General features: G+C 36.2%; 3 protein-coding genes across 3 annotated transcripts in view; 1 reads left to right on the forward strand and 2 right to left on the reverse strand.

Annotated features, from left to right (window-relative positions):
* LOC129945649 (zinc finger protein ZFP2-like) overlaps nucleotides 1-10,265 on the reverse strand; it is a 30,699-nt gene extending 20,434 nt beyond the window's left edge. Inside the window, exons 1-4 of the mRNA XM_056055491.1 lie at nucleotides 9,962-10,265; nucleotides 9,603-9,896; nucleotides 9,395-9,540; nucleotides 9,184-9,329 (exon numbers count right to left, since the gene is read on the reverse strand). Of these exons, the coding sequence (XP_055911466.1) occupies nucleotides 9,184-9,329; nucleotides 9,395-9,540; nucleotides 9,603-9,896; nucleotides 9,962-10,153 (778 nt within the window). The 5' untranslated portion in view covers nucleotides 10,154-10,265. The remainder of the gene's footprint in view (nucleotides 1-9,183; nucleotides 9,330-9,394; nucleotides 9,541-9,602; nucleotides 9,897-9,961) is intronic.
* Nucleotides 10,266-17,802: 7,537 nt separating this feature from the next.
* On the forward strand, nucleotides 17,803-18,598 carry LOC129946007 (probable 60S ribosomal protein L37-A). The gene is made up of 3 exons (XM_056056011.1): nucleotides 17,803-17,912; nucleotides 18,184-18,319; nucleotides 18,407-18,598. The coding sequence occupies exons 1-3, from the start codon at nucleotides 17,910-17,912 to the stop codon at nucleotides 18,538-18,540; spliced, it is 273 nt and encodes a 90-aa protein (XP_055911986.1). The 5' UTR covers nucleotides 17,803-17,909; the 3' UTR covers nucleotides 18,541-18,598.
* Nucleotides 18,599-20,615: 2,017 nt separating this feature from the next.
* Nucleotides 20,616-21,008, reverse strand: LOC129945019 (uncharacterized). Its single transcript, XM_056054681.1, has one exon. It carries the CDS (start codon nucleotides 21,006-21,008, stop codon nucleotides 20,616-20,618), a length of 393 nt encoding a protein of 130 aa, XP_055910656.1.
* Between the last annotated feature and the right edge of the window lie 931 nt (nucleotides 21,009-21,939).

Genomic DNA, 21,939 nt, shown 5'->3' on the forward strand with positions numbered 1-21,939 from the left:
TAACGTTTGTAACTTCACTCATTTGATTGGAGGAGGGGGAGAGCCGTAATGACGAACCTTGCAAACAGCAATCAATATCAGATTTCAGTAGTTTTAACTGGTCAGACAAGTTTTTTTTCAGATCGTTTGCCGACCAAGTTAGCACCTTTAACTTATCGTCAATGTCTACACGAAGAGAATTCAACCCACCTATGACGTCACAATATTGTTTTTCCAAAGAACGTATCGTGGAAAGGCACTGCGTAGACGATTGTTGACATTGGATGTTTGAGTCCTCAACACTATTACAAACATGATCAAATTTCTTGGAGAGATTAGAAATTTGATCTTGGCAAACCGAATGTTCGTTAGAAAGGGATTCTTTTAAACATTGAATTGCAATCATAATATCTGACACAGATATTTTATTGCATTCATCGCAATAAAACGCAAAATTGCGTAGATAGTCTTTTAGGTATACACTCGCCTTTCTGGCCAAGCCAGCACAAGAGGGGTGTAAGTATTTCCCACAAAGGCCACTGCACTTTAATAGTTCCGCGTTTGAGTCAACGATGACACACATTTTATTGGCGCACGACATAATTAATCAAAAAAGAAATAATATGGTTTTTTGTTAAAGTTGTTGTTTTTAACTTTTTCTATGCTTGTTAGTACACAAGAAGAAAAAATGCTGGTGTAATGGGAAACGGCGATGGGCAGTAAAGTAGGTCGGGTAAGAATTATCACACGCGCTGCGAGTATATTGATAGTTTTTTGGCGAAGGTATATTGATGATGAAAAAAAAATGTACAAGCAAGCGTCATCAGCCAAAAGACAAGGCTGGAGAGAACACTGTCAATCAATCGAAGACATAAAGGACTCCGCAAAGCTCAGCAAAGTCTTATCGAAGGAACATTGTAATCCTTCATTTCTAAAAAAGCCTGATGGAACCTGGACAGCCTCTCCAGCCGAATCTCTTGAGCTACTGATGAAGACGCACTTTCCGGGTTGCGAGAGTGATAACGCCGAATCGCTTGAAACCACAGAGCTAAACGTGGCTCATATGGATCAAGTCAATTCCGTTATAACCAGAGAAAATATTTTGTGGGCCATCAATACTTTTTCTCCATATAAATCCTCAGGCATTGATGGCATACTGCCAGCATTCTTGATTACCATATTAGAGAAATCCTAGTTGGACGACCTCTCGAAAGCTCTCAGCATGCTTATCTTAAGGGCAAATCTACGGAGACTGCCCTCCATGAGGTAGTGCGTACTGTAGAACAAACAATCCATTATAACACCTTCCTTACAGAATCCATAGAAGAATCGCTCGTTAAGTTCGGTGAAGAAGACTTCATTCGAGAATAGATTATTTCCATGCTCAGTGGTAGGAAGATTCGAGCCTCTCTAGGCAATTCAATCGCAACAAAACACGTGAGTAGGGGAACACCCCAGGGTGATGTTCTTTCGCCTCTTCTATGGCTTCTGGTCATGGATACAATTCTCGTTAATTTAGAGAGATGTGGAGTGAAGGCGGTAGCCTACGCGGATGATTTGGTGCTATTGGTGTCAGGAAAGTACACCTCTGTGATTAGTGAAATCACGAAGTCAGCTTTGAAGAAAGTTAGCAACTGGGCCACGAGTTGTGGACTAGGAGTTAACCAAAGTAAAACCGACTTGTTGCTCTTTACCACAAAAACTAAAGTACCGCTCTTCACGCTACCTCGACTCAACGGTCAAATTCTATCATTGTCTTCCAGTGCAAAATATTTGGGAGTTATACTCGACCCTAAACTAAACTGGAAACTAAATATTGAAGTACGGGTTAAGAAGGCCTGTGTTGCCTTCTACGCCTGCAGCAAAACTTTCGGCAAAAAGTGGGGACTTCAGTCGAAGATGAATTTATGGACGTACACAGATGTAGAACGCCCAATCTTAACATATGGTTCGACTGTGGGGTGGCCTGCTCTTAGCAAAGCCTATAACATTAATAAGCTAAAGAAGGTTCAGAGAAAAGCTTGCGTGGGCACCACAGGGGCCATGCGTACTTGCCCAACGGACGCCTTAAACGTTATTTTGGACCTTCTAACAATCGACCTTTTTATTAAATACATAGTTTAGATGGTTGTCAAAACCTTACGGTCACAGCAAAACTACGAAATTAATTCCCTCAGATATTATCACGGTAGACACTGACTACTGCACTCCTACTTTGAACCTTAGTAAGGGTTTTAAGGTTAATTTCTCATCGAGAGAAGATTGGGAGGATGACATCGTGTCGATAGGTTTCGACACAACCATCTTTACTGACGGCTCAAAGATGGAGTGCGGAGTTGGTTCTGGGATCTTTTCTGAGTCCCTAAATTTAGCCAAATCATTTAGGCTTCCTGACTTTGCTAGCGTTTTTCAGGCTGAACTGATGGCAATAAGGGAGGCATGTAAGATACTTAAACAAAACCCAAACCAAAAACGAAATGCGGCTATCTTTACAGACAGTCAGGCAGCTGTCAAAGCCATTAACTCGGCCATATCCTCATCTAAATTGGTCCAGTAATGTCGCGATGACCTCGGTGTCACCCTGATCTGGGTTCCGGGCCATAGTGGTATCGTGGGAAATGAACGGGCTGACGAGCTAGCCAGGCAAGGATCGGCCCTTCATAGCTCACTTGCGGAAATGGTTAACATTCCTCTTGGTGCTATGAAGAGTAAAATCTTTTCTATCTACCAAACTGAATCAAACCGAAGGTGGAGCAATTTACCCAACTGCATTATTTCTAGGAAGATATAGCCCACCTATAAAAAAACCCGTACAAACGTTCTTCTACGCAGGCCAAGGCAAGACATAGCCAGGATTGATGCGGTTTGTACCGGACATTGGCCTATAGGAGTTCATGCAGAGAAGTTGGGTATCTCTTACAACACCTTTTGCCGTAGCTGTAGTGACCAAAGAGGAATTGAAACCATAATCCATTTCCTCTGCAAATGTCCTGCTTTGGCAATTACCAGAATGAAATGCTTTGGAAAAGCATTCTTTCAAGAACTCGATGGGCTATCTGAGACAAAGATTAGAGACCTAATCTTTCTTCTCAATGCGACAAAATGGCTCTAACATAATCGCTATGAAGCTTCTCTATCAATCTATCCCTTTCAATCAAAGGTCAAACGAGTTTTTGGTATCAAAACGGCGCACTACAGCGCAAATTGGATCTCAGGCTAGGTTGCCTTTAGAACGCCATTTCTACCTACCTACCCAATACTATATTATTTATTCTTCACGTCCTTCACATCACAACGGAAGAATATTATGGCACGATTTTTTGTGTGGAGGTACTTACGAAGCTAGAGTGTCTTGAGCTACTTTTTACAGCGGTAAAACATTTCATTCTCAGCTCATTCCATATTCGCAGCTAACACTTTGATATTCGATAGATTTTTTTTTTTAACTTCAATTGGTTACATATTTTTAGGCGCTTACAGCTTCGACCTATCATAATTGTCGATCATTAGGCGTTTCTTCTATTATTTGGTAAGTTGGATACAAACTACCTCTCTATCGAATTTCCTATTAAAAACGCATTGACCAACACATTGACGCTCACTGTGGCACACGATTACTTGTTTTTTGCCCTTCTATTAACTAAAATTTGTTTAAAAACTAAATTATTTATTATATTATTTATACATATTTCTACAAAAACTTATATTGTACCAATGTAAATATTCTTTGCCAGTCTAAAATGAAAAATATAAAAACAACTTTGACTGACATAAATATTATTTTGTCAAAGCGTGTGGTTGTTAATGTTCTGGGACTCAACGCATCGATAGAGTTCTTTAAACGTCACGTTGACTCACAGGCGTCAACCCATTTTATAATGGTGAGTTGACAGAGAAAATGTTGATCCTTTGCTGAGATCAGAGTAAACGCGTTGTGGCTTAAGAAACGATGTTATTTTAAAAATAAATTCAAAATTATTGTGTGAAGAAGGAGATATGTGAGGGTATTTGTCAATGGACAGTCATGGACTGAGAACAGAGAAATTCATACACAGTGGAGTTTCTCAAATCACTTGAGTTGTACGATGTGCCCCCTCACAAACTCCAATTGAAATAAGACGCCCCTCAAATATTTCACCAAACTTAGGCGAAACATTGCTTGGCAAAAATCCTCATTCAAACCCTTCAAGTGGGTGCCAGGCGGGCAATAATCACCACAGTAGTACTGTGGGTTTTTGGCAGGATGGTGATTAGCTAAGATTGAGTTGGGTCGCCGAATTGTTGTACTCCTCAATAGTGCAACGTTCGGAAACCCAATTCAATCATAGTTTAGATGTTCCTAATTTCAGTGGTAGAGTGAGCGTACTTTGTACGAAAACCGTGCCGAAGAATGAAAGGCTGGGGGACAAATCAGCCACTAACGAGCTGTTTCGAACGCTGTGGCAAGGTCCATCATATTTCTGCCTTACCCAGGCAAGTGACTATGCCGGGTACCGACCGTCTTTCCGCATTACTCGTGGACACAAAATGAAAAAGTCAAACAGGAAAATTATAAAACAAACAAATCGCGCCATGGCTGCCAATGCAGTCACATCTCCTGAAAAGGCTGTCGAGCCAACTCAGGGGTTTGAACCGGTTGTCAACCCTGTGGTTGCCACTAGTAGCGGGAGTCTTTCTCCCTCTACTAGCCGCAACCTTTACTTAAAGGAATTACCCGTCAGTGGAACAGCTGTGACGCCCGGCTGTCCCAAGGGCGGCAATTCCACACAAGGAGACAGTGGGTCACTATAGATCAGCTCTCGTGTTGATCAATAGGGAATCACTGGCTCTACTCGCCGCGACCAAAGGCGTGATTAGGTATGGTTTCGATAAAATCGTAATTCGTGTCTACAAAAAAAACGAAGAAACGATTCACTACCACCAATAATGGAAGTCGATGTAACACTACAAGTGGAACCATCGACTTCCACAGCCCCAAACAAGCCATCCGACGTGGAGGCTAAACCTATAGTCGACAGTAACTCCGACATGGATACTGAAGACGCCACCTTAGGCATCACTCTGAGTGAGGAAGACCTACTTCATTCCTCCTCAGACGATGAAAACGCCGATTAAACAGTGGTGGAGGTTGATCTGACTAAAAGTAGCAATGCTGCGATTAGTACAGATTAATCTCCATCACGCCATCATGGCCGCAAGCAACCTGGTACTCCGATTGCATAGAGCCAAGGAAGACATCGTCTTGATACAGGAGCCGTGGGCTGTCTTAACAACGGATAAAGCCACTTACTGGCTCATATCCTCTTATCTTGGCCACGAAAGCCCAATTCCAGGAGACACCTTGAGGAAGGCAATTGCGGACACGCAATCGAAAAAAGTTGGTCTCCTATTTGGTTCGGACGCTAACGCCCATCACACGGTATGGGGTAGCTCTGATATAAATGAGAGGGGTGAGTCCTTATTTGATTACTTACTAAGCACTAATCTACTCATAAGTAATATTGAATAGGAAAGAGTTACTTGATATTACACTTACCTCTGACTCGATCCACAATCTGATTTCAAACTGGCATGTTTCAAAAGAGAATTCCTTCTCTGACCACAGATACATTCAGTTTGAGCTCAAAGATGTGGCAAATACATCTACGGGTTTTCGCAATCAGCGTAATACAAACTGGGAGCGATATAGGGAGGTACTAGCACAACTGCTTGATCACAACCTTCTTAAAAGCTCCTTCAGTAAAGATGAACTAGACCTTTCTGTAATTCATTTTACCGAAGCCTTCCATAAATCAATGAGAACTTCATGCCCTGTAACAATTTTAAAGGGTAAAAATAAACCTCATTGGTGGCGTTAAGAACTAGAACCATTGAGAAAGAGCTGTCGCAAACTCTTCAATAGATCTAAGTACACTAGATCTCCTTCTGACTGGAACTTATACAAACAAGATCTTAAGCAATATAAAAAAGAATTAAGGAAGAGTAAGAGGTCTTCTTGGAGAAACTTTTGTGGTAAAATAGAAAATACTTCAGAAGCCACAAGACTCAGGATAATTCTCTCAAAAAATCCAACAATACCCAGTGCTTTAAAGACAGAAGAAGGAACGTGGACTATCATAGATGAAGAATCTCTTAATCTGTTATTAGACACCCACTTTCCAGGTAGCTCTAACATACTCAACGACTTAACATCAGAGTCTCAAGCTTCTACAAGCGATTTAGTTGATCTAATAACGCGGTAAAAACTGCAATGGGCCATAGACAGCTTTGATCCATATAAATCTCCAGGACCAGTCGAAATCATTCCGGCCGAACTACAAAAATGCTCAGACATGATCATTCCACCATTGGAAATCATTCTGACAAGCTGTTTAAGGATGAGAATGGCAAAAATAGTCTTCATTCCTAAGGCAGGGAAACCCTCCCACGTTAACCCTAATGATCTACAGACATAACTTAAAACCATGTCTCATTTCCACAGCTCAACATGCTTACTCTAAGGGAAAATAAGTAGAATCAGCACTTCATTCGCTGGTATGTATTATTGAATATTCCCTCGAATACAAAGAATATAACTTAGTAGCGTTCCTAGATATTGAAGGAGCTTTCAACAACGTCAGTTACCAGGCGATCACAATAGCAATGAATAAGCTGAAATTAGAGAAATCACTCATAGATCTTATAAGTCTCATGCTCAAAAGCAGGACAATAACTTCTAGCATGAGAAGTTTTTCTACCACCAGATCGGTGAATCGAGGTAACCCCCAAGGTGGGGTCCTTTCGCCTCTTTTATGGAACATGGTAGTCAACGACCTACTAACATCATTGGAAGCAGAGGGTTTTAGGGGGATTGCCTATGCTGACGACCGACGTTGCAATATCTGTATCTGGGAAACACACCCAAGTCCTCTCGGAACTCCTACAAAATGCCTTAAATAGGCTAACAAAATGGGCTTAGCAATATGGCTTGGACGTTAATCCACATAAAACAGAACTAATACTCTTTTCGAGTAGGTACAAAATTCCTCAGATTGGCCCACCTAAGATTCAAGCTAAATATTTAGGCCTCATTTTAGACAAAAAACTAAATTGGAAAAAATATTGACGAAAGAGTAAAAAAGGCTACTGTAGCGCTTTTTACTTGTAAAAAGGCCATAGGATAAAAATGGGGCTTCTACCCAAAAAATAACCCACTGGCTATACACTTAGGTAATCAGACCGATACTCATTTATGGAGTTGTCGTATGGTGGACCGCACTCGACAAGATGGTAAATCAAAATAAGCTCATCAAATTCAGCAGGTATGTGCATCACAGGTGCACTTCGCTCAACACCAACCGCAGCACTGGAAGTGCTTTTAAACCTAACACTTTTTGACATCTTCTTGATCCTCCTGGGAAGAAGAGAGACCCCCGGAAGACGATGCGGTACACTTCTATATAGACGGTTCAAAGACCGATGACGGAGTTGAAAGTGGTATCTATTCGGAACAACTGAATCTCAGTCTATCCTATAGACTTCCCAATCAATGTAGTGTGTTCCAGGCAGAAGTAATGGCAATTAAAGAAGCACTATCCTGGCTCAAAGAAAACATTATATCTTGTTAGGATATACGAATCTTCTCAGACAGCCAAGCCGCTCTTAAATCTCTCGCGTCTGTATCCACAAACTCTCAAAAAGTCCACGATTGCCGATCATCTCTGAATGAGATGACGAAATAGTTTAATATTCATTATTAGTTTGGGTGCCGGGCCACAGAGACATTCCGGGAAATTGCAAAGCCGATGAGCTCTCCAAAAACGGAACCCTTCTGCCTAATGTTAAACAAAAACATAACATAGGAACACCACTTGCTACATGCAAACATCTTCTCAAACAATATGCTCTAGAATCAACAAATGCTAGATGGTCACAGAGTACCACCTGCCTAGCAACCGACCGGAAGTTATAACTACCTAGGTACTTTATAAACTCAATTATTTGTATTAATTTTTAAAACAAAAGATTTTAAAAGTTCCTCACCCCATTTAAAAAATTCACAGCCATTAAAAAACGTCCAAGCTAAAATTTCCTTCAATTATAATGCGATAATGGTAGGTATGTTTACTGTCTTTTTAAATGTGTACAAAATTTAACATGCCTCAAAATATTTTATTACTATACGTTGTCAATAATTGTGTAACCAGCTTTTGAATTGCGTTTAGTTTCAATCAACAAAATTATTTATTAAAAAAAAACATCGTTCTAACACTTTGAAGATTTAAACTTCTTTATGCTCGATTTGAAAACAAACTGTAAGAAAAGTTTAGGCGATCAAATTAAAAAAAAAATATTTATTATGTGTTATTTCATAGCAATACAATACCTACATATTTACTTGCCTATAATAGTTCAAATTATAATTTCCTAATACAATCCTCAAATCATCAAAAATAGAAATCGCAATTCACCTGCTTTTGTCTTATCATCTTTGTATAGAAAGTCTACCGTTTTGCGTATGTAAAAATACAACCAAACCAAAATACAAACACAAAGAAACAAATGTGTATTCCCCTCGCACTCAGACTTTCGTTAATTCACTAAAGAAAGACTCTCTATTGCAAATTATAACATTTATAAGTCTCCCGACTGCAATCGATTTCACCATTAATGTCTTCGCTAGACGTTCCATCTTCTTCGCTATTCGACTTCCACCATGAGAGTACTATGGTTTTCATATACAAAGCTATTACCAAAAAAAACATCCTAAATTAATTCCTTCACCCTGTTTTAACTTGAATTGATAGAAACATATGTATATAGCTAGGTTCCACAAATTAATTGAAATATAATTTGTTTTCAGTGCTCCATATTTCCCCTAAATAATCAATTCATATCCATAAGATCTTTCATCAGTCTTAAAAGAAGGTAACTTAATAGCTTCAAGTTAAATTTTTTCGGCACTATGACTGTTTTTCAACTTCGGTTTTATTTCGAGTGAATGTGAAATGAAGGACCTTGCTCGTTTGCAATACAATGCAAAAAGACAATTTAATTCGTAAAAAAAAACCCTCTTAAGCAATGTTGACGTCACCTTTTATAATAATACAATGGATCTATCTTTTAAAGTGGAGACTTTCGCCACTTGCAAATCTTTTTAGTTTTAGATCTTGAACAATAGACTTCCTATTTCTGTTATTAACAAAGATTTGTTTTATAATTTACCTTTAAATGATTTAATTGATCCGGTCTCAGGGCAGTTAATAGCATCTTCATCGTTATCACTTCTCAGATCAAAATGATCATCTTCTGCATCACTATCGGCATTCGTGGAAACAATAAGTTCTGTTGTTTCACTTTTTACGACTAGTCTAAAATTGAGGAAACACATATTTTAATATAATTTCTATTTATCGCTTTGTATAGTATTTCTGACTTTTCTATTGTTTCTATCACTGGAGTTTTAACATCCTTATGGCACTTATTTAAATGGTTTTTTAAATGTCCCAAGTGAACGAACTCTTTAGAGCATTTTGAACATTGGTTTCTTTTCCGTTTGTCGTTTGATGTAGAAACCTCATCCTAAAAATTTGTTGATAATGAGGTAAAAACACAAATAACTACATTATACTGATTCGACCTACCTTGGGCACATTTTGTGCACTTGAGTCGTTGTCTTTTTGAATGAAATTACGGCCTGACCTTCTCCTCGGGCTTTTAGACTCATGGTCGTCATTTATTTCAGAGCTCAGTTGGTCATTGCAATTGTAAAATATAGTTTCCAATGGCTCTATTGTTATATCTTTTATTGTTTCAACTACCATGGATAGAAGTTTCTTTTGAGACTCCTCGAACTGCTTCTTAAATTCATAAGAAATCCTAACTTTATCAACGCATTCCAAGCAGATGTGTTGAGGAAGTGCGTCACCTTCTAAAATCTAAAATTTAATATTTATAGCAATTGAGCATACAATAAAAATAGTAACTCACAATTACAACTTACCAAATACATGGTGAATTCTTTGATCATATCGGAATAACGAAGCCCGTCTGATCCTGATGCGTCCTGTTGCCTATCGTAAAGCGAAACAAGTTCAGATTCTGTTTTCGTACATGCTCGGCACGTTTTTTCCGATTTTAAACTTTTATCTAACATTTTGTTAATTGAGGATTGATATTTGAATAGTGAATACATAAATGTGGTTGTTTTTTACAACTTTACACATGGATTAAAAACATTATCCCACGAGATTCAGTTGATTTGAGACAATCTTTTATAGAGTCCAAATGTAATCCATCCAAAAATACTCTTCATTTTCATTCCATTGATAAATGATAATTCAATGCTTCAAATTCGACAACAAAAGCCTACAGGGTATTCAAGTTTCAAACGCGCAAATTTCTATGTTTTCCAGGGTTGTTAAAAAAATACTCATTTTGACATTTAAAGCTATACTTGCACTAAAGCAAGAATATTACGGAGCAGGATAGTTTACTTATGCCAATTTGTCACCGCAACTTTACCTAAGCCGGTATACCGCTGGATAGTTTGCCACCTCGAGAGCAGTGAAATGTGGTTCTTTTTTTGCAGCCATCAGACATAATAAATTCTAGAATTTTACAAGCATTACGTTCATTAATTTGGATAGATTTAAAAAAAAAGCAAACCAAAGCTTGGATAAACATTTATCGTATGTGAAAAATTGAGGTTTTGAGGTTTAAATGCAGTTTTGTTAATCGATTTTGTGTCTACAATTCTGTGTTATCGGTTCCTTTGTATCTATTTTAGTTTCCGAGATAATCACTGACGGTTCGATTCATTTTTTTATCGTATGTGTCAAAAACAGATGAGGGTAGTTTTTGAGTTCAGATGCAATCAATATGTCACAGATGTCTGACGACGATTCTTCTGCTCCGAGTTTGGCTTAAGAAATTAATGCGTAATAACGATGAAAATGATTGCAATGAATGTATGTTTTAATTCTTTCTGTATAATTTATTAAGATGGGTGACGAAATATTAGGTTAGGACTTTTCAGCTGACGATGAAGGCAAAAAAATACATTACAACATTTTTATGAGCATCCAAACGAATTGATTTTGCCAACTTCAGATTCTAATCAAACTCAAATCCGAAATCTTCCATCCGATTATAGTAGTTCATGTAAGCTTCTAAATTTTGTGATTGTCAAATTATGGATAGCAATTTTATTTCAATAGCATGCTGTGTAACACCAACAATTACAAGAAAAAGAAAGAGAAACCCAGTGTTGTGGAAACAAAATTTAAGAAAAAGTCTTCGAGAGCAGGGTCTTTTGTATGAGGGAAAAAAATGGATTGACGAGACCTTCTAAGGCGTTGGGTCCGGCCTGTTCATCACTTTGTTTCTATAATTGTTGCAATAATATTACTGATATTCAAAGACAGGACATCCACACCTAATTTTGGAATTTAAATTTCGCTAAGTAGGGTAAAGTCAGGAGGATTTGACATGTGGGAGGAATTGAAATCAGGACTTTTCTTAAAAAGTGTAGACATTGGCTGCACTTTAGTTATGAAAAAACGAAGATAGTAACGATTGATTTGAGCTACCAAAAAATTATAACTGTGATCTGATCGTTGTGTGAAATAGAAAAAATAATTGTTTTTGAGTTTCGGTAGTAAAGCTATGATTACACGGTAAACGAAATCGTATCAATGCTTAAAACATTGACTATCACACGATTGACACTATTAGGTCAATGTTGTCCCAAATTGCGTTGACGCACAGGTGTGTCAACCTGAATTTTACTCATCAGTGTCAATGCATTGACTCGCAAAACTTTGATGATCACACGGTTTGACACAAAGCAAAAAAGCCGTCAGCACAAGTCAAAGTTATTTTGCGGAAATAAAATAAATATTGTGAGTTTATTAATGCACATAATTATATAGATATATTTAACTTTCGTGCAATTCATTTTCAGATAAAAAGCAATAGCAATGACAAAAAGATATATGGAGATAGCGGTTTTGGCCGCATACATTTTGGAAAGCAGCACTGACGATGAGCACGAGGACGACATCCACAGTGCAAGGCCTTCACGAAAACAGCGTTCGGTTTGGACAAAAAATTGGTTGAAGGTCCGGGAGAAAGAAGGATTTGGTGTAAAATTATTACGCGAATTGCGCGCTGAGGAACCAACTTTATATCGAAATTTCCTCCGCGCTGGTGAAGCTTCACATACAAAAACAAAAATGCCGACGAGCATTTCTGCCGAGGTGCGATTGGTCCTCACACTGTGATTCCTGGCCACTGGCGAAAATTTCAGATCTTTGCAGTACCTTTTTAGAATTTCTCCTCTATTACTCCCCAAGTTTTTGACGCGATTTTCAACGTTCTTGTTTCTGACTTTATAAAGGTTTAGTTATTCATAAAGTGCAGAAATGATTAACTAAAGAATTAAAGTGGATTTATTGTTTTTTTTTATAGATTCTGAAGAGTGAATATGAATGCGAGGCAGTAGCTGAAAAATTCAACGAAACGTGGCAGTTCCCGAATTGCGTAGGTGCAATTATTGTTCTTGGTGACGCTGATGAACTTTTTTGTTTTTTTCCAGCCGGAAGTAGATTTTCTTCGACGTTTTTGGAGCTGAATTGCTGACTCAATTCATGCAAAATTGAAGCATCCGTGTAGGCTCCCTCCTTAAAAAATATATGTATGTATTTTTTACGATTGAATTTATACAAAAAATATAAGCTTACCAAGGGCAATGTTGAAACTGATTCTACTGATTGAAGCACTTCGGCAGACTCAATGAACATCAAATCGGAAAAGTGAGCATATGACACGGTCGCTATTTCCAAAGTGCCTTGGCCCGATTTTTTGGCTCGGATCTTGCCTAAATTTGCCTTGAAGAGGCTACGAAGGGCGTTCCATTTGTTTCTAGCTTCAAAGCTATCGACATTTTGGATCCCTAGCTCGTCAGCAACTTGTTTCCAGCACTCACATTTTATGTGATCCAGCTTATAATCGCTGCATCCTCCATCCCAAAGCGCTGGTCGCTTTTTGACAGATGAAATCAACGCCGATATTTCAGCATCGTCGATATCTTCCATCATAATCTGATAAATTTTTGTATCAAAGAAAGGGACATTATTTTAAATAAAAAAAAAAACTTACCAGCAGCTTTAAAATTTCAATATATGTATGTCCTGTTTTGTTTTTTTTTATTTTTTGAATTAAATGATGTAAAAAAACCAGGGCCATGTTTTTTTTATATGTATAAAAATCACACTCAAACTGAGACGATGACACGGTATTTAATTCTGCCCCGTCAACGCTGGGACACGGTCATTTCGATGACACGACTCCGTCAACGCGTCTCAATGACGTTGACAGAGAGATTACACGGTCATCGAAAAAAGTCAATGCGTTGACCCAAAAATGTGTGTCAACAAGAGTGTCATCGTACCCGTCAACGCAATGACACTCGTTTTCGTTGACAATCACACGAAGTGACACTCTTGGGACAGATTGTGACGTCATTTTTACGTCAGAGAGTCAACGCATTGACCGATTTCGTTGACTGTGTAATCATAGCTTAAGTAGTTTTAGTTATTTAAAGTGAAATATACAACACGTAGATTTCTTTTTAAATCATATTATATTATAAATATTGGTGAGCAACAACTCTTTATTTTTTTTAAATTATTTTCCAAAAGTCAACTGAAAGGAGGTTTTGACACCTATGTTGAAGGAGCAATTGAAAGTGTCAAACCCTTATTTATCAGTTCAAAAAAGGAGTTTACAATAAACTTTTTTTATCGTTTATCAGAATGTTAAAATGACAAATATATATAAAAGCTGCACAATGAATAGTGAAAGCAATAAAAACTAAAAGTAGGTCCAAACTGCCCAATCCAGTTCTAAAACGATAATGAATTATCTTCGGAGGAGGGTGCAATGAGTCTTCAAGATGATTCCGATACGTTTCAAGTATCAAGCGAGGAAGAAGAGCCTACACGAAACCAATGTTACCTCTTGAAACTCAATTTCAGGTTTAATCCTGCAATTAAAGATTATCTCCTTGTGAAATTCGGGACCAAACATTTTTTGTATTATTTAGGTATCATTAAAAGTGTGGACAAGACAAGTTCCTTGCCCTACACAGTTAAATATTATCATCGCCAAATGTTCCAAAACTTTTTTATGAACCAGTTGTAGAGGATGTAGGCTTGGCCTTGATGCCGATGCCAATTGATCTTCCAAGTAGCTCTACATAAAGACCAAAAATATTAGTTTACGTTAACTTTGAGCAATTTGATGTTCGTTGATACGTTACGTTCCAATTAATTTTTTAATAATTTTTGTGTTTTGTTTATTTATTTCATCACCTTATTACTGAGTTATTTTAACTATGTAAATGTTTACGAAGTGTGTTTTTTTTAATAATTAATTTGTTTGTCTGCTAAGCTTTTTTAGATATAAGACTTTTATTTGAATTATTATTGTCGTTCGACGACTTCACGGTGATACTTACAATCGCACTTAAATTTACAACCAATGTACAATTTATATAAAGTAAAATTTTAAAATCCAGTTTTAATTGACACTTATCGCAACATTTTTAATACAGAGTTTAATCTTTCTTTCCACCACCCAAAAAAAGACTTGTGCACCTGGGCACTCTTCTCTGCAGGAAGTAGACTGTGTTCATAGATCGAAAAATATTGAAATACCAAGCCAGCAAACTCTAATCCATCTTTAAAAAAAAATTAACTTTCCTAACGTTTCGTTAAAAATATTATAAATGAACCAGAAGGACTTTGAAAATTATTCTTTAAAATCTGAAAAACTCAACTTTAAGCAAGTTCAATATTTTAAATGCAAATCGATCTTTTACCACAAAGATCGATCTTTTAGACAAAGAAGATTTAAATGAAATCGGGATAAAACAACATTCAAAGAATTATGTTATAATAACGTTAAATTACAAATAAAACCTCGTTTAAAAAATCCTACAAAAATAAATCTATGGAATGAAGAGCTTCGCATACTTTCAACCAAAAATATGGATGCGAATAAGAAAAACTATCTTAAAAGTATGATACCCTACCTTGAAAAAGCCGAAGATAAAAGTTTTTACCGAGCCATTTTGAGGCTAAATGAAGAGTCTTCATAATTTTAAGTTTTTATTTTATTTAAAAAAAAAATAGGTTTTTTAGTTTTTCTTATAATAATTATTATCAATTAATCAAAATGTGCAAATAACGCAAATTTATGTTCAAAAATAATTTATTTATATAATTATTTTTACTTTATGAGAAGGTTTTGTTATAAATTATTATAGATAAATTTATTTATTTATTTTCGTTCAATTGAATTGAATTAAGTTTTTGTTAATAAAAATAAATTAATTTAAGAAAAACGTTTGCCTCATTGTATTCCGATTTACTTTTGTCGGACATAGAAGACTATTGCATTCAAACATTTGGTTAAATAGTCACATACGACAAAAGGCATTCTGATCAAAATTGGCTCTAAATTGTGCCTTGACAACTATTTCGATATTATTTTAACGCAATTGAACTAACAATTTCGCCTCACATAAGTCACCTAATTTTCAAGAAAATTTGACGAAGGGTTTCCGAGAAATAAAATTCTTAACTTTCATGTCGATTTCCCAAAAGTAGCCAAATGTAACATAAGATAAACGTGTATCCAAGCGACGAAATGTCTCTTTAGCATTGATGGTAGCTCTCTTGAAGGCATATTTATGGTAGTGCCACATGTTGCGGCAAGGCTAGTCCATTTTTCAATCATTGTTTCAAAACTATTCCACCTCTCACTTAATCAATAATATAATTTATGAAAATTATAAATAAGAGGGCGCTAAGAATACAGCCTTGTTTAAGACCAGTTACTTCAAACTCCGCGTATATAGACCTATTCCAACCGTAGACTAAGTTAATGCCGTACATCGCTTTAAGCACTCTTATTATAACTATACTTAACACTCCTGTCACACAGAGCTTTTAAAATGTAGTTTCACGATCGACAGTGTCAAAATCAAAAGCTCCACGAAAGTCTATAAAAAAGCGGAGAATTTCTTCTGCCTATTTTATAAAAATCAGCAATTTTCAACAGTGCAAAAATGTGATCTATTATTGAATAACTTTTCCTGAATTCTGACAGATCTTTTCTGTCATCTACCCATTTTGACAGCCTATTGTGAATGAGTCTAGCAAAAAGCTTAGCGCAAGTGTTAAGAAAAGAAATCTCTGTAGTTTGCTGGGTCCTCATAGCTACCTATTTTTGTTAAGCGGGAAGATGATTGGTTTTTGAAAAGCTTCAGGGACTGGCGCGCTTTCAAAAATCCGGTTGAATTTAAATGTTAAGAGATAGACAAATTTGACCGTGGCATATTTCAAGATTTCCAAGGGGCTTTGTTTAATTTTGCAACACTTCTTGGATCGAAAAAGAGGCATCTAAGTAATCATTATATATTGAGAAAGCAGCATATTGTACCAAAGGATCACTGAATCAATGATTCACCTGGTAGTAGAAGAAGTATTCGTGATCCTTGTCATTTGCTGACAAATAATGATGAAATGCATCATTTACTTTTGCAGTTTCTAACTGGCCAACAAGAGCAAGAACTTTTGTCTTCGTTATTAATCGGAATCGCTCCACGGAGATGTGGATCTCAAACTGACTTCTTTCATGGCTAACGAACAGGAAGTGCTCATTTTTGGCTTGAAAAAGATTGAATTCTTTTAAATATTCAAACACACCAAAAACAAATTCACAAAAAAATTACTTTTAAAGTCTTATATAGAATAAATTGTTTACTTTGTAAAATTGCATTGTGAAAGTGTCTTGAAGAATGAAAATTTAATTAACCGAAAATACCACAACATCATTCCCATAAATAAATAGGAAGAGATATTATCTTTTTTAATATCGAGAATTAACCATATGGCTAATATAATAACAATATTATGTAATTTTTCCGGTCGACTTCAGAAAACTTAAAAATAGTTTTCACTATGACGAGCAGATGGCTATTTTGTGTGAAATTAAGTCTAAATGAAAGAGAAAATGTTTAATAAGTAAACAAACATGAGAGAAAAAGAGATAGCTGTATGAAAGTTGTGTGTCATAGATCTGTATCGTTTTATTTTCGATAAGGACATGTACAGATTATTTGGCGATAGTAAAACTCAGCTTCTCATAAAAAGCAGAATACACAATAAATTGGCTGATTATTTTCTTAACTTCATCTTTTAAAGTGTCAAGATCCAGTGTGAATACCATCATTTCATTACCTGTGATATTCACAGCATTCTATGTACACATTTATCGTTCCCAGCTCAGAACTCCCAGGCATTATAAAGGCTCAAGCTGGTCCTATTAAAAGTAAGCAAGTAACTTAGAAATGTAATGCTATTAGCAAGTTTCTTGTTAGTGTCATATATCCCTCAACGCTCCAAGCTCTTCTACAAGTTAAGCAGAAGTATGGAAAAGTTTTTAACTTGATTTTTGTCTTTTGTTTATGTTGAATTGAAATACTTTATATTAATAGTTTTCCTAATTTTCTCTGAGAAAAAAGCTTTTTATAGCAAAGGAACAACAGATATCATTTAAAAAAGAATAATATTTTTTTAAATTATTATCAACATCAAATAATTTTACATTACTATTTTAACAAATCCACCATTTTGTCTCTAACGTATGTGATTATAAAAAGCATGACATAATTATTGGAATCGACGTAAGTAGTGTATGATCGGCCTTAGTTTTCTTGCATCGCCATCTATCTGTGACTACAATTGCCATAATGATATTTTATATGAACATTTTCTGAACTGGCATTGCCTTTCGGCGAATTCGGCAATAATGTTGACAGTTCAATAATAATTTCGCCTTGACATTTCATCTCTTTCTTTTTCTGTCGTTCGCCATCCAAGATGGTAGGTTCCTTAAATTTGTATTTTATAAAATCTTAAATTATCCATGTAATCCGAATAGAAAATTCTTTCAATCGAATTAAAATCAATTTAAAATGTATCAAAGAATATGATAATCAAATTATTAAAGAAATAAAAACTTCGTTAAGTGGTGATTGAAAGTGGTTTCTGTTTGACTCAAGATTCGTGATGTGTTTTTTATTAGGAACATCCTCTATTTTCTCAATGTTCTGTGATTGGTTTTCATGATTTTGATTTTTGATTCGAATTCCAGACGAAAGGTACATCAAGTTTTGGTAAACGCCACAATAAGACGCACACCTTGTGTCGTCGGTGCGGACGCAGCTCGTACCATATCCAAAAGTCCAAATGCTCCCAATGTGGGTACCCAGCCGCCAAGTTGCGTTCATGTAAGTAATACATTTTGGACTTGTTATTGTTCCTTAAATGAAATCCTACGGTGGAGATATTTAAATGATCTTTCCTTTCATTTACAGACAACTGGTCGGTTAAGGCTAAGAGGAGGAAGACCACTGGAACTGGTCGTATGCGTTTCCTCAAGGTTGTGCGTAGGCGCTTCCGCAACGGTTTCCGTGAAGGAACCCAAGCTAAGCCCAAGAAGGCAACGTAAACTTTTTAACTAAGCTTCTTTTTACAATAAAACGTAATTTTTTGATTGGACACCTGAAGGTATTTCTGTTTTTTCTTACGTTGGAATGAAATGTTTTCCGAGTGAATTGTGAGGATCTTCTGCGTAAATATTGTCGTTTTGTCATGTAGCTCAGAAATTAGATCTAAAACTAAAAAATAATATTTCTGTGACATATGTTCTAGGAGGCAATGTTGATGTGCTTCATGTGTTTTTTTTGGGCTTTTTTCAAAAGAATCTGTTGATCTAGAATGAGTTCGTAATGGAGTCTTGAATTGATACTTTTAAAGAGTCTTAAATATGTCCAAATGAGATTTGGGCTATTTTTTTTTAACAACACTTGAAACAGTCTGCTTTCGCTTGCAAAGGGTTCTTAATCAAAACAAAATAGCAATTAAACATCTTAAACACATTTTGGGAGTAGAATGACAACAATATAACCACCATTATAATAAATTCTGCTAGGCCTGTTATTTTCAGTTGTGGTCGGAGGTCATTTTTCCGATTTTGAGGTGGAAATGATAACCACATGATTGATACGAGATGTGTTCAAAAAGTACCTGGAATTTTTAAATTTCAGGGGTCTGGAGGGTCCGAAGGTCATAATTTGTTTTGTATTATGTTGGTATACATGCCCCTAAAGTATGATGCAGTTTTCAGCTATACTCACTGTTTACTTTGTGGTAGTTGCTAATGTTCGACGTATTTTAATGAGCTCGGAGATTTTTGCTTGTTTAAACAATATTTGACCAAAAAAACATTCGCATGAACAGCGCTCAGGAGCTGTTAAATGACGTCAAGGACGATCTAAGTTTGCTTGAATAGGTCATAACTGGTGATGAAACTTGGGTGTCCACCTGGAAGCATCCAACGTCAACAACAAAAAAAGCACGTCAAGTTGGATCAAATGTGAAGGCTTTGCTTACTGTTTTCTTCGATATAATGGCATAGTGCATCAACAGATCTTACCACAAGGTCGTACGGTTAATAAGGAGTATTACCTTGAAGTTATGCGACGTTTGCGTAAAGCAATCCGAAAAAAAACGCTCAGATTTATAGAAAACAATTCATGGCTTTTGCACCACGTTAACGCACCTGCTTTATCTCGGCGTTGCTTGTTCGTAATTTGTTGGCCAAAAAAATATGGCTCCGTGTGACTTTTTCCTGTTTCCAAAGTTGAAGATACCCATGAAATGACGGCGTCTTTATTCGATCTAAGAAATAAAGGCCCAATTGCTGAGAATGCTCAAGGACACATCAAAAAGTGAATATCAAGAGTACTTCGAAGATTAGAAAAAACGCTGGCATAAGTGTATTATATCTGGGGGGCTACTTTGATGGGGACCACATTGATGTAAACGAATAAATAAATTAAACGTTTTGTGCAGAAGGGGGTAAATGACATTTGCAACATTTCGAGATATAAGGACTTAAAGTTTATTGTTGAGAACTTTTTTCGTATTCCAATCTAAATAAAATTGAATAAACTAATAAAACAAGAAAAATAATAGATTTTTAACAATGTTACTTTTATTTCATTACAGTAGCTTTTTATATTTAAAAAAAAACTAAACTTTTCAGAAAAAGAGCACTTAAATCTTTCTTGCACAAAAAGCTTACTATAGTCTGTCCGATAAAAATTGGCAGTACAGGGAAGATAGGGATATCTGCATCTCGTTCGCACTCTTTTCCTACGCATAAGTACCTTTCTCAAAAAAGCTCTTACAGGGTTGCCGTAATGCGCATTTTGAATTTGAAAAAGCTAAAAAAATAACTGCAGGGTTACCATTCTTCTTTTTTACATTGAAATTTCATTTTGTTCATAATTATATATGAAAATGAAATAAAAATTATCTTTTTCCACACCACCAAGAGGTAAGATAAATGGCGCGTTTTTGAAGGGTATCCCCAGTAGGCCTAATCCCTTTTTGATAAAAAACAAACAAAAAAAAAAATTATTCATAAATATTAAGATAACAAAAAAATAAAATAAACAAGCATAACAAAAATAAATAACAATTCATGTTTCATAATATTTACATATACATATATACATTTTAATCCGAAGAGTAGTTACTGCTGCTGCTCTCTTCATCTAAATTTATGATGAGGCTTTCCACAGCATCTTCCGAAAAAACGTCCATTTCCCACATTTTTGGCTCAACCACCTGCTCAACGTGTTGGACACACCAATGCCATTTTTCAGCGTCCACGTTTTGTATTGCACTTTCGAAAAGGCCTTTTAGTTCTGTCATCTTAAACGACTTGTTTCGACTTGCCACGAATCCTTTTACTTGAGCCCAAACCAATTCTATTGGATTCAGCTCACAGTGGTAAGGAGGCAAGCGAAGCACTTCGTGTCCTGCAGCTTGGGCCATATCGTCAACGACGTATGTTTCATACCTGGTTTTATGGTGCTTAACAATGCTCAACAACTCTGCCTTCACCATATCATCCTCGAAAGAAATATCGTTTGACCGGAGCCAAATCTTTATGTCGAATCACAAAATCATAAAGATAATATACAAACAAAACAACAAAGGCACAACACTAAAAAACAAAACCACACAACAATTAAACAATAGAACAACAACAGCACAACAAAATTATTACAATAATGCACAAAAATAACTCGCAAAATGAACAAACCTACCGCCCGGCACAAGAATCTACGCAAATAATATACTTCCTCAAATAAAATGGCTTTGATTTTTATAACTGTATTTTAACTGATTGCCAGAACTTTAAAAGAAATGCAAAAGTCAAAACACAACACGATAACACTCATCGTTAAGAACTTTTAAAAAAGCTCTCAAAGCAAAAGCTCCTCAACAGAAACCCATTGAAAAAGTAAGAAAAAAATACGAAGTGAGTTAAGAAATTGAAAAAGGCAACTCTGAATGTGTGTGATTTAATGAGGGTTGAAAAGCAGCAGAGAACGATCAGTGCATGCTCAAGTGTGTGCCAGGTAGGTCGTTGTGGGATTTACGTTGGATGCCATCGAAACTTTTTAAAGGAGTTTCCTTCAATTGGGTATGGTGTAGAAAATAGCGCGCCACTGATTTTTAAAAAGCTCTCCCATAAGGCCTGTACTGCCAATTTTTATCGGACAGACTATAGTATTTTGAATTTTTAAGAATACAAAGGGGTTAAGTAACAAAATTCATTTTTTTGTTCTTTTTATTTTGAAAAGTTGTTTTCTGTTCGCATGGTTCCAATAAAGCTTTTTCATAAAACCAGTGGTGTTCTCTTGGTATGAACATCATTTGGGGTAGTGGCACCTGTTACCGAACATTCCAGTTACCGAACAATCAAACAAAAAATTGCTATATTTTTACTTCACATACATATGTGACCATACTCTCTTTACGCTAAGGTAAA

This window comes from Eupeodes corollae, chromosome 2, assembly GCF_945859685.1.
Source record: "Eupeodes corollae chromosome 2, idEupCoro1.1, whole genome shotgun sequence".
In the NCBI taxonomy this organism is placed as follows: domain Eukaryota; kingdom Metazoa; phylum Arthropoda; class Insecta; order Diptera; family Syrphidae; genus Eupeodes; species Eupeodes corollae.